Source organism: Myiozetetes cayanensis, unplaced genomic scaffold, assembly GCF_022539395.1.
Source record: "Myiozetetes cayanensis isolate MyiCay16 unplaced genomic scaffold, myiCay2020 scf1, whole genome shotgun sequence".
NCBI classification, from domain to species: Eukaryota; Metazoa; Chordata; class Aves; order Passeriformes; family Tyrannidae; genus Myiozetetes; species Myiozetetes cayanensis.
The window spans coordinates 101,682,854-101,695,256 of record NW_026086604.1 but is presented as its reverse complement, the minus strand read 5'-3'; the positions used below and the strand labels follow the sequence as shown (position 1 = coordinate 101,695,256).

At 39.1% G+C, this 12,403-nt stretch overlaps 1 protein-coding gene across 1 annotated transcript in view; it reads left to right on the top strand.

Annotated features, from left to right (window-relative positions):
• SUSD5 (sushi domain containing 5) overlaps positions 1-10,254 on the top strand; it is a 39,805-nt gene extending 29,551 nt beyond the window's left edge. The window contains exons 4-5 of the mRNA XM_050318675.1: positions 125-313; positions 8,894-10,254. Coding sequence (XP_050174632.1) covers positions 125-313; positions 8,894-10,182 — 1,478 coding nt within the window. The 3' untranslated portion in view covers positions 10,183-10,254. The remainder of the gene's footprint in view (positions 1-124; positions 314-8,893) is intronic.
• Positions 10,255-12,403: the final 2,149 nt, after the last annotated feature.

Below are 12,403 nucleotides of genomic sequence, written 5' to 3'. Positions count from 1 at the left end.
CAGATGAGGTTTCTGTGGACATGTATAAGTTTATCTTCAGGGTAACTCTTTTAGCACCACTGTTAGTACCATACTAAAAGACTATTGTAAGGTCTCTACAATCTCATATCTTTTTATCTTTCAGACAAGCCCTGTGGGGACCCACCATCCTTCCCCCACACCATCCTGCATGGCCACACGGGCTTTGAAATGGGGGATGAGCTGCTGTATGTTTGTGCCCAGGGGTACATCATGGGCAACAAGGAGACAGCGTTCACGCTACTCTGCGACAGCTGCGGGGAGTGGTACGGGCAGGTCCAGGCCTGTGTCAAAGGTAAGCTCACCCAGCACAGGGAGCATCCCTCCAGAGCATCACATGTTCCCATCAGCCTAACCAAGATGGTTCCAGGCTCGCAGAGGTGTGTCCTGGGCAGTCCCTGTGAAGGTCGATGTCTTACCTGGTCCAACAAGGGTTCGCCAATCCCACTGGTAGACACCTCCAATAAACCACAGGCAAGGATAAATTACTTATATGAGCACAAAGTTTCTTTCTGGGCAGCAGAATCCATTCAACATAAAAAAATCTTTTAAGCTCTTGACTTTTTCCAGGGACCAGTAAGAAACTAAATGAGATGGTCTGAGCTTTTACCAGGCCTTTCCTTTAGCTTTAATCCTTTTGAATTTCTGGCCTTACACAAATGATAAATGCTGCTTCCTTTTGTTAGTTTGGGAAAATGAAAGACTTATGTAACTTAAGACAGCTGCCTGTGCCATAGAAGTCATCTGTGACAGAGTGGTGGAAATGCATTTTGTATTATAGCTAAGCAATGAGATGGAAAAATAAAATAAAAAAAAAGTGTATGATTTTTTAATTTGCCCCAATAAAAAGGTGAACAGTTAGTATCTTGTACCATGGTTTTGTCAACAAACACAACAGTAGTTGCCCAGATATTTATTCCTTTGAAAGGAATGATAGTGGATTTTTTTTATCAAATTACTTGACTCAAGAAAAAGGATTTTTATTTAAGAAACAAAACAAACAAGAAACATCTCCCCAAAATAAACCTAACCCCAAACAAAACAAAACAAAAAAACCCAAACCAAACCAAAACCCCAAGCAAAATGTAAAAGCTCTGGGAAAAATTATAAGAATTATATTTCCTTAATTTAAACCATCAGTAAAATCCACCTTTAGATGTTAGTTATTCTGCAGTAGTTTTCTAACTTTGTCCGTGTTTAAACATAAGCTAAATAGTACCATGAGTTCAGGTGTGGATGTAATCCGAATTCTGCTTTCTCTTGTTTCCCTGCTCAGTGCATAAACTCACCATTTTTTCCAATATTTAAGAACGGTCATCAGAGTATCTTACTATTTTTGTCAGGGAGAAATCACAGTTTTAAGATATTATTTCTAGCAAAACAGATAAATTTTAAGCAAAAGATTGGGCAGCCATTGGGTAGCTGAGCTATCTATATGGGCTGGAGTTAGCATATCAGTTTCAGAACCTATATATTCCTTAATGCCCAGGGGCTTGCAAAGAGTTATTTTTACTTATGAATATATACCATCAGGCAATGGATAATCATGAGAAAAGGTCAAACTTGTTCTTAGTAGAAATAGGTCATGTCTGTGCACCAGGGAACCAGACTTTCAAACCCATCCAAATGGGTAAAAAAACCCTCCAAAATAAAAGGACCAATATTTTTTTGAACTATTTCAGCTTCTGAAACTGTTATTTCAAACAGCAGTTCGGATGATTAAGTGAAATAATTCAGGGTATAGAGAAGGAGCATGGAGGGAAAGACAGAAAAAAGAGTATCTCCACCTGATCATAGAATACAGAATCATAGAACAGTTTGGGTTGGAAAGGACCTCTAAAGGTCATCTAGTCCAACACCCCTGCAATAAGCAGGGACATCTTCAACTAACCTAGTGGGTCTGAATCTCCTGTAATCTGCACCAAACTGATACTTCTTTTTCCTTCACTGAGATTAGTGGAAGTTGTAACTTCACCACACACAGAAATAAAACTGTATTACATCAAAGTAAGGAATGGAAAGAATCAGGCCATTTAAATTTTGTGTGTTTCACTGTTTCCTCTGGATAAATAGTCTATTTCCCCAGTTCTGCCTGAGCCTTGCACATAGCCACAGAGGAGAGAAAAATATTTTTGAAAGAAATAGGAAAGTGTCTGTAAAATTACAAACATCAACACTGAAACTTGGGGTAGATGTGATATCGTGGATTATGATTTTTTCAATTGTTTCAATGTAGAGTGCATGTTAAGGGGTTTCCTCCAATTAATGTTTTTCAAACACTTTAAGGACCTGGGATAGAAAATACAGTAAGTGTTCAACTAATAATTATGTATTTAATCCTCCTGATCGCTAGGGTTCTTTATTTTTTAAAAAGTAAGAATTCAGTGGAAAAGAACAGAAAAAAAAAAAAGGAATTAATTAAGAGAAACCTGATTTACAGTTGACTGATATTTTGGGGTCATAGGAGAGAGAAGAATAATTATTAAGTACTCCAGAATTCAGCACTCACAGTGCTTTATCAGTGCTTTGAGACAAGAGAGCACCTTCCCTATCATGAAGGTTAATGATGGGACTTAACAGAGAATTTATATCCCTGTTGGCAGAGTGGACTTCTTCTGTCCTAACCAGCTGACATCAGTGGAAAGATGTTTGTGAAACCTCCTCAGTGAACATCTAAGTGCTATGTTTAGAGGTTGGTAAGATGATACGGTTCCCTTGCTCTGCATCTGTGCCGGGCAAGCAACTGGAAATGTGAAGTGTTCCCAATGCTCTTACACCAACACAGTGAGACCACAGGGAGAAAACTGTGGTCACAGGATTGAGAGATAAGAGATTGTTCCTGTATTTTTCACTGTCTCTGAGATTAAAGAAGTCACTGTACTGCTCTCTGCTGCTTGCTCCACCTCACCTGTGAAAGAGTGATGACATTTATCTAATTTCATAAAGCTTTCTGAGATTTGGGGATGTTATACCTGCATGTCATTGTTCTACTTGGCATCTTCCCTGTTATAATGTCCAGCTGTCCAGGCAGAATATCAGACTAAACCACAATAACTGCATGTTTTTCTTGTTTGTGTAAAAACACTGGGCCTGCTTTACACTCCCAGTTGTTCATCCAGAGCAAATATGGAGCCAACAAACATCATCACACCAATGTCTAAATATAGCACTCAAGTGTTCTTTGAAGTCACTCCATGATCATCTTTCCTCTCTGTTTTGATCCAGTAAGAAGAGATACAGTCCATTCTGGCACCCAGGATGCAAGTGTGCAACTGTACAGTTGGTAGATTTGTAAATTCAATGAAAAAGAAGTTATGCATCAATACCCATATAACCCAAAATACACAGCAGAACTTGGCTATGGGCATAACTGACAAAAAATAATTTTGGGGTTATATTAAGTATGTGGTTGTTTTTTTTTTTATTATTTCTGTGGAAAGAATGCATTTGTTTCATAAAATATATCCTGAAGATTGGCGTTGTAGTAAGGTCCGAAAGCAGATGTACATATGCCATACTGTGGCTGTCCTGCAGGCAGAGACTAAAGTGACCATTGCTAAATGACTTTTTTTTTTTTTCCCCAAAATGAACTACAGGTTCAATATCAGAAGCATTAACACCAACACTTCTGTGGGGGAGGTCAGGCCTGCATTGCATTAGGCTGCATCCCTGAGAGTTTGCTTCCTCAAAGAGAAGGGAGATGATAAAGCTGGGAAATCCTGTCCCACCTCTGCCCTAAAACTGGCTCAAAAGAATATCATCTATTTATCCTTTTCTCTGGAATGCTTTGGGTTTTTCCCACCATATGCTTGTGGCAGAAGGGTCCATTTCTTCTGCACATCAAAGGGATCTCCCCAGTGTCAACACTTGGATACTTGTCTAATGTGTTCAGAGCTAATCTAACTGAGGACCGTACTTCTGATGTCAGTGTAAGGAGGATTTGGCTAACTTGACCATCTCTGAAAGTTTTACCTTCAACTCCCAAGTCATTTAGCCTGGTTCTCATTACTTTTGCTTATTCTCATTACTTCAAACATTGCTTTCTGAGTTGATTCACATTCATGTGGTCTGTAAGCACAACTGACCAGCACCATTTCCTTTCGTGTTTTTTAGGATGTTGTTTTGTCTGTTTGGTTGTTTCTTTGTTTGGTTGGTTTTTTTCAAATTAAGAGAATCAAACAAAATGTTTCTGGTGTTTGATCTTCTTTGGGAATGCTTTTTTATTTTTTTTTTTTAATTCTGAGAGTGCAAAGGAAGAGTTATGACAGAAAAATAAAATCAGCAACAAAATATCTCCGTGGCCTGTCAAAACAATTGTTATAACAAACTTCAGTTCCCTTTTCAGGCCTGTCAGTGAGTGGTTGTGTTAGATTAATGTAAAGTATCGATCTGACATGAACTGATTCTGCCAAATGGAATTAGAAAAAAAAAAAATTGATGGGTTATTTATTTATATTAATGGGCTTTCTGCTGGAATAAAAATTATTCTCCTTCTTGTAGTTATTGCAAAAGACAAAAAGCAACACAATTTCTGTCTAGCGCTCTGGTTGACTCGACAAAAGTGTGCTTGTGTGACTGATCCAAATCAAATGGATAATTCTTTGAGATGCTGGAGTTCACAAATCTGGCTGATCTTGGGCAAATTGGTCTACATGCTCTTTTCCTTCCCACCCTTAAAGACAGATGCTGTCTTGTTAACATTTGCTGTAGTTACTTTGAGATTCTTAGAATAAAGATGTTTTTATACAGTAGAAATGTTTATAATGATGGTCTACATAGAATCAAGTTTCCATTTCCTGTAGTCCAAAAATACATCCACAAAATATGCAGTGCACTTTATGGTTGTCTAAAATAGCAACACTCAAAATAGAGCTTGGATGCCAAAATGCTATCTAGAAGAAAAATTAAAGTGATCCTAGAGTGTGGAAAACCAAGCCTCTTGTATTTGCCTGTCTCTATGTTTGGTCACTGTTTTCACATTAGGATCAAAAATTGAAAGAGATAAAAGCTCCTAAGGACCGTTGCCTCCCAAAAATTAATAATTAAAAATTAAAAGGATTTTACCTTTTAATTTAGCTTCATGTCTTTGGTAGCATGTCAGTGCAGCATCTGTTGCTGTAAAAGGTTCATTTTAGCCTCGGTAATCCCTTAGACATCGGGTAAAACTCACTGATCCTTGAGTCTGCCAGAGGAGGGTAGGGGTAAGATGTGACAATGACCAAATATAGAAAGATTTTGGTCTTGGATATATTAATTTTAGTGACTGACTTTTCTTAAAACCAGACCTGCCTGGGTAGAAAGGAAGATGCAACCACTTTTAAATCAGTTACTAGTTGTTTTAAAAATGGGTATAAGTAGTGGTTACAACTACTTGGATAAGAGGTGGAGCTGAATCTACTTTGGTTGTTGCTGTTCAGTACCAACACTAAGATTCGGGGATCTCAAAAGTTCAAGGAAGTGCTGAGGAGGTGAGCAAAAAGAAACGCAATCTGTGCTTGGAAAATCAGGACTTAAAAGATTGTCGTGGTACTACGAAGTCACCAACCCCCATTTGAAAGTCAGAGGCCCAGAAGAAAGAACAGAGTATTGTTACTGTGTAAATCAATCCAGGATCATATAAATCAAAGCTTCAGAGTAAGGGGGTCTGTACTTCCTTTGATGGTTAGAGAGCTCAATAGCTGCTTTCATTCTGGCATCCTGTAAGCTAACATTAGTTATGTTGGTAGCCTTCGCTATAAACTATAGAAAAACGTGAGATTGCATATGAAAATACTTTATAGCAGCTTTACAACTTGGGCCACAATCTGATTGTCAGAAGGAACAAGACTCCCTTATGCAGTGACGAGCAGTGCATAATGAGCTCCAATCTCAGGCTCCCTTTAGACTACAATGGGCCTTTTCTTTCCTCAGCTCAGCATTAAGAAAGCATCAATTCATTTCCCTACAGGCAGGATCAGGACCAAAGACAGCAGGTTCGATGGAGACTTGATTGATGGTTCAACAAACCTTTAGTATGTTCTGATAGACTGAGGACTTGTATTTTCTTAGGAGCACATGCTTTTTCCTGATGTGCCTCCATGGGCTGAAACTATATGGCAGGAGAGGCACTAAAGAGAAAGAGCTTTGAATTCTATAAAAAGCGTGTTACTGCAGTTGTTAAGCATTCACCAGTGATCCATACTCATCAGTGAATGAGGATGGATCATACTGGCCATCTCATTGACCAGTACCTAAGATACTATAGTAGCTGCTCATTCACATAGCTAACTAAATAATAGGTCTGGAGGAAACAACACAAGCATGTGGATGTAATTTTTGATCATGGATGTGTGGGCCTACTCTAGAACACCACAACATAAAAATTAGTGTTTCAACCTCAGATGGATTACTGTAGTCTGAAAAGTAGATGAGTGGCAAAAATAGAGGTACAAGAGACACACAGGTGAACACAGACTGGTGTGATGATGTATCTCCAAAAAGAAAACAATTACTATAACAGCTGGTAAATGGTGACTTCTCACATTACAATGTTCCAGTTCATGTACACGCAACAGACATCTATAGGCTGTCCTGAGAGACACCGGACTTTAGTGAAGCAGGCATGCCAGGTATCAACCTCTAGCAGGAGTCTGGATGGACAACACAATGGTTTGAGACACCATTTCCATGCAAAGAGAGTGCCATCCAGGTAGAAAAATTCTTAAATGGAAGCAAGACAAAGGACAAAGTGAGACTAATGTTTGATGGCTAGTAGAAGTGCAACATAGCAATGGCCAGTGCCATGCAGAGCTTCATGAATATGTTGCTAAAATGCTTTAATATTCAGAGCTGGTCTCCATTCATTTATAAAATTCTGAAAAACTACTGGAAAATATTTTAGGATTAACTAGAAAAGTGAGAGTCCTACCAGGAAGCTTTTCACTCCAAAAGTTGTACTCCCCTGACTGTTAAGTTACCCTTGCACCAGACAGAAGTCTTTTCTGCTTTGGAGAAGATGGAGAGGATCTAGAGGATTATACAAGCAGATGAGGACACTGGGACCAGGAGGGAGAGAGGTCAGTTGCTGGTACTGTTTTATCATGGGCAGGTTTCCCCCAACACCCTTCTTGTGAGATGAGCAGACCTCCTCTACAGGAAGATAGCTTTCACAGAGGTATTAACTCTCCGCAAGCTATGGCACACGTTTTGGTTTCCTCAGCATAAGTGCTTTGATTTCTGGTAAACCCAGATGCTATTCCAAGGAAAATACCTTTTGTTAATGCTCATTCTGTTTTGGCACCTGGATTAAGCTGTTCTGGCAAAAAGTGAGCTGGTGTGAGCTGTATCACTGCTAAGCGTTTTTGGTCAGACTGGTTTGACAATATTTCTAATCTTTTTTAAGACGAGACCAAATATGGCTCTGCCAGAAGTCTGGGAAGCAGTCTCCAAGGAGAATGTGACTCAGGTGGAAATTGAGGTGTGCCCCAGATGAAAATGTAATGCAAAATTAGTTGAGTGTAGAAATGCAAAAAAAAAAAAGGTTTTATGAATGCATTGATCTGTAATACAGTTTCTCCTATTAATTTCTTGTTTCCTGTGCCATGCCAGGTCTATTGCTTCACTGTCTTCATGAAAGACTAAACACTCTCTTAAAAAGAAAAATTCTCACCATGATTCAGTCTGTTTTATTTTCCATATCCCAAGGCACTATTTTCTATGACTTTTAATGCCAGCATAAATCTCAGCAATTACATCAACTTTCTAAGGAGTAAAACTTGTGTGAGCTGAAAATCAACCACCCTGTCCAGTTTGGAAAATGTTTCATTGAGCTAAGGTTTTAGAAGAGTGAAAGAAATATAAATTACAATGCATTATTTAATTCAAATTCAAACATTTAGCTTCATGCTTTCAGTCAAGCCTATTTTGCTTTGAGTGCTAGATCTGTTGAGACATGGGGAGTATTGCTAAATCAAACTCAAATTTTGCAATGAATCCACCCCTCTGTTGCACTCAGTGGGTTTTTTTTTTTACCAGTTTGATTTTGGTTTTTTCCTCTCTTCTTTTTGGTAACATTTCATTTCTTAAAATTGGAAGCCTGAGAGTTGCTTACAGACAGTATTATCATGATACCTAGGAGTTAGGCTTTAAGTATTGGATATAAGTTCTTCAGATGAAAACAAGCAGAACTCAGTGTCAGCTTTGGTGGTGGGATCTTTCTGAGGCAGCTTTGAAGAGCTCTCATGGAATGAGAAAGACAGTTCTGGCCCCAGAGGTTGTATCATTGCAACACCAAGGTACCGAAGAAAAGCAGGATAATGATAAATATGTACTTTGATACTTTGAACATAAGATACTGGATATAATCCTTTAAAGCCATCTGGCTCAAAATGGATGAAGTTGCTGTAAAACTTCTTCTAGTTTAAAAAACCCCAAAACAGTTTGGTTTGGTTTTTTTTAGTTGTCAATTAGTAATTGATTACTTTTTTCTATACCTTCCTCTCCATGCACATTTCTTGCTTGAATGTGATGAAATTTTTTTCTCAAGTCTGGTAGAGTGATATTAGGGAGGGCAAAGATTTGAGAGAAGCATAAGCAACTGAAGGGAATCCTCTAACTGCAGGCAATAAGTTATTTATTATAAATTTTTAAATCTGGAAAGGTAAGATATTAGCAGTTAGTGTTGACACGTCTATGATGTTGTAAAAAATTTTGTATTGTGTATCAGCTTATGGTAGACCATATCCCTTTCAAATAAGCAATAACACAGAATGAAAAATACTGTCTAAGAGTCACTCTTCATTCCACCTTTCTTCTTGGCTTATTGCAACAGATGATCCCAGTGCTTTTCTGGAGAAATTAAATGTTGGCTTCTCTGGTTTGTTTTTAATGTTGCTAGATGAAACCGAGGCACACATCGACTATGAAGATAATTTTCCTGATGACAGATCAATACCTATTGTTGAGAATGAACATAGCAATGGCAAGGAAGAAATTGAGCAGGAGCAAGAACAGCTTTCCTTCAGTAAAAGTTCAGAGGAAGGAAGAACTGGAAGCACCAAAGGTGTTACTCAGGACACAGACACTTCTGAAAAAGGAAGCAGGACACCAACTGAGTCCCCCGTGTCACTTCTAAGTCAAAAAAACTTCTTTTGGTTTCCATCAGAAACTTTCAGTGAACCTGAATCAGAGAAAGAGACAGATGATTCCACTAAAGCACAGTTTCCTGAAGGTGATAACCACATTGGAGGGAAGACAACCTATGATGAGCCTGGTGCCAAAATGTTTTATGACAGTGACGATTTCCCCATTGGACCCATTCTCACAGCTAATGATACAAAGACAGTGATAGATGCAGTTGCCATTACTGATGAATCGTGGTTAGATGGTTATCCAGTAACACAAGAGGTGGTAGAGGAGGAAGTAGAGGAAGAGGAGGGCGATAAAGTTGATGGTTCGATGGGAACAGAAGACGACATCGTCCTCACGACTGACCAACCAAATCATGTTGAAGTAAGAAAATCGGGAAATGGCAGCCCAGCTCCAGAGGAAGGTCTGACACAGATTGTGGCAGCAACAACAAGGATAGATGATGAAGGGGCTAAAGAGACACCAGTATCACTTACATCAGCAAGTGGTCTGGAGAACTTCAGTGTGAGCAGAGGTTATGATGATGCTGCAGGGGAACATCCAGCTGCATCTCTGGAAACTGTGACTCAGGAGCCCAGTACAACAATACTGTTTGACATAACCAGCTTAAAAACATCCACGTCAGAAACCTCTGTGATGCTCAGTCCCTCTGATTACACTCCATACGCAGAACCAAAAGAAACAACCACCTACCCAGAACAAGTAGCAACCACTGCACCAGCTCCAGACATCCTTACTGACACAGCATCCCAGGAACTAGCTGAGCAAGAAAATCTCACCCAGGGCCTTGGAGAAAAGCCTGTCCCGACTTCTGAGCCCTGTGAGGGAGAGGATTGTCCCAAGTCCAGTAAAGGTGCTATCATAGCAGTAATTGTGATTCTTCTCTGCTTGTTAGTGGCTGCAGCTGTACTGGCAGTGTGGTTTTTCAAAAAACGGCAGCAAAAAAATTCTGTCTATAAATTAAATGGAAGGTGTCAGCCCAGACATCACTGCTACCACCACTACCATCACCAGCACATCGAAATGCAGAAAGTCTAACCAGGGGCTGTTTGGCAGAGATGCTAGAGATCAGAAGAAATAAACATACTGATGCTAGAAGGATCACATGACTCATGGATGCTAAAATCCAGCAGTGGAGAAAGCAGAAGAAAAACCACAATGCTAAAGGAACATAGAAGACAGAAGAGATTTCAACCTTTTGAAATCACAGTTTAGCATATTCAACTTTGCAGAGCTAAAGAATCTGTACATTTTAATCACAAGGGTCTTTTGGAGACATCAGCAGGACACAAGCATGCTCGGTACCACATCTACAATTTGTTCCGCTTTTACATTTTGCTCCTATTAATAATAAATTAATTGATTAATTTCTGTGTTACCTGGTTATAATGTAATGGTAGGGCTGGTCGGGCCTTTTTGGTCTATTCTCAGTGGAAGAGGAAAAGGAGGGAAGAATAGGAAACGGATGTTTTTGGAGCAACCACACATGTGGTGTTTGTTCCTTTTTTAGAACCTGCCCAAGCTGGTCAGGATAAACCACCGTAACAAACTATTACCTGACGCGTCTTAAAAAGAAAAACTATATGCTACCATACTTTAATGGATACTATAGCAACGATTACTAAGGTAATTTTCTTCAACATTGTGAATTTAACAAACCGTGAAAGTTGGATCATTGTGCTATTTTTCTGGAAGGTGTTCTTTTAGCCTTAGTGAAGAAATTCCATTCTTATTCTAATCTTCCTACAGAAACTATGATGTCTCCCTGGAATTCAGATAATACTCTAAGTGCCATTCTTCCTTAAATATCAGCAGGAGAGGAGTCAGAGCACCTTTGATTCCAGGTGTTATGATGAATAGCCTCTTATTACAGAGCCAAACAGTGATGAAGCACTTTCCAGGGGAACTCTATATAATAAAGTCAGCTGCTTTTCTGAACATGATGTTGACTGACCAAGACACTGAGTTTTAATTCACAGCCAGTAGTACCTCTGGCAACTGAAGCCATGTATAATACTTTTGCCATGTGAACTCTGTGGAAGGACTGATTTTTTCACCATTCTGCTCTTTCATCGGCTGGAGGGGTGTTTGGGGTGGATGCTGGCTATGGGAGATAGCCCTTTTGCATGCTGCTTATTGTGGTTTTAAAGATAAAGCAGACCTGAGAAAGAAAGAAATTGCATCCAGTTGACAAAATGAAAACACTTGGCTTTTTAGACTGGCTGTTGGTGTAAAAGCACTGAGGCTTTTCCAACAGCATGTTCCATTTTCAGTAGTTCTGAAAATAAATAGGGAGAGAGGGGAGCATGTTTTCTAGAATCCCATAACATAGTGTGAGTTTAGTATGAGGTACTCTTCCTTACCTTTCTGAACGAACAAGAGAAAGTCTGGCAACTGTGAGTAATCTGCAGGTCAGAAACAAATTCATCTGCCACTCAGTCAAAATATGCCAGTAGCTCAACACATCAAAATATTGGAGTAAGAAAAAGTGCCTGGGTGGGGTTCACCCATTTCCGTATTCTGCCTTGAGCCACAGTGGTAACCCTCTCTAACTCCATGGAAGGTAGGCTTTATGAAATGGAGTGCAGAATTGGGCCCCTCTTACATGCAGCCACCAATCTCAGGGCTGGTAAGCAAAACAAAGCATTTTTAGATGGTGGATATATGTTATCTTGGAGAATTTGACCTCAGAGTGGTAAGAGTTGAACCTAGTTGCCTGGCAAGAGTTGCAGTAAATAAAGAAGGACACAAAGTGTACAGATTTGTAAATATGTCTCTGACGTACACGTGAGTTTATGCTTTTAATGCATTCTAGACTATGAAATAACCTAGAATTTCTGTTGTAAACTATTTTTTTTTTATGCAGAAGAAAACCCCCCAACAATGGATTTTGCACTAAGCAACTTTATGGAGACTGTTAACTCAGCTAAAACTTATCGTCTGTAATCCCATGGAAATATGCTGAAAGATAAACAAGGGAACATCCATTAAAAACATTGCTTAACTGAAAGGTACGAGTAGGTGTTACAGTTCTGTGTAGCATCATTCAAAATGAAAAGTCAACACCATTTGGCTGAGGAACTGAACATGTGAAAATGAGACTCAGAATATAATTACAAACACAAATTGTACAAGGATCTTCTTTGAGACTTAAAAATACTTGTTATTCATGAACCAGAAGAAAGTGTACATTAACATAATGCTTTGGAGGTATTTAAATAAAAATCAAGTTACAAAAAAAACGAGGAAAGGAAGCGCC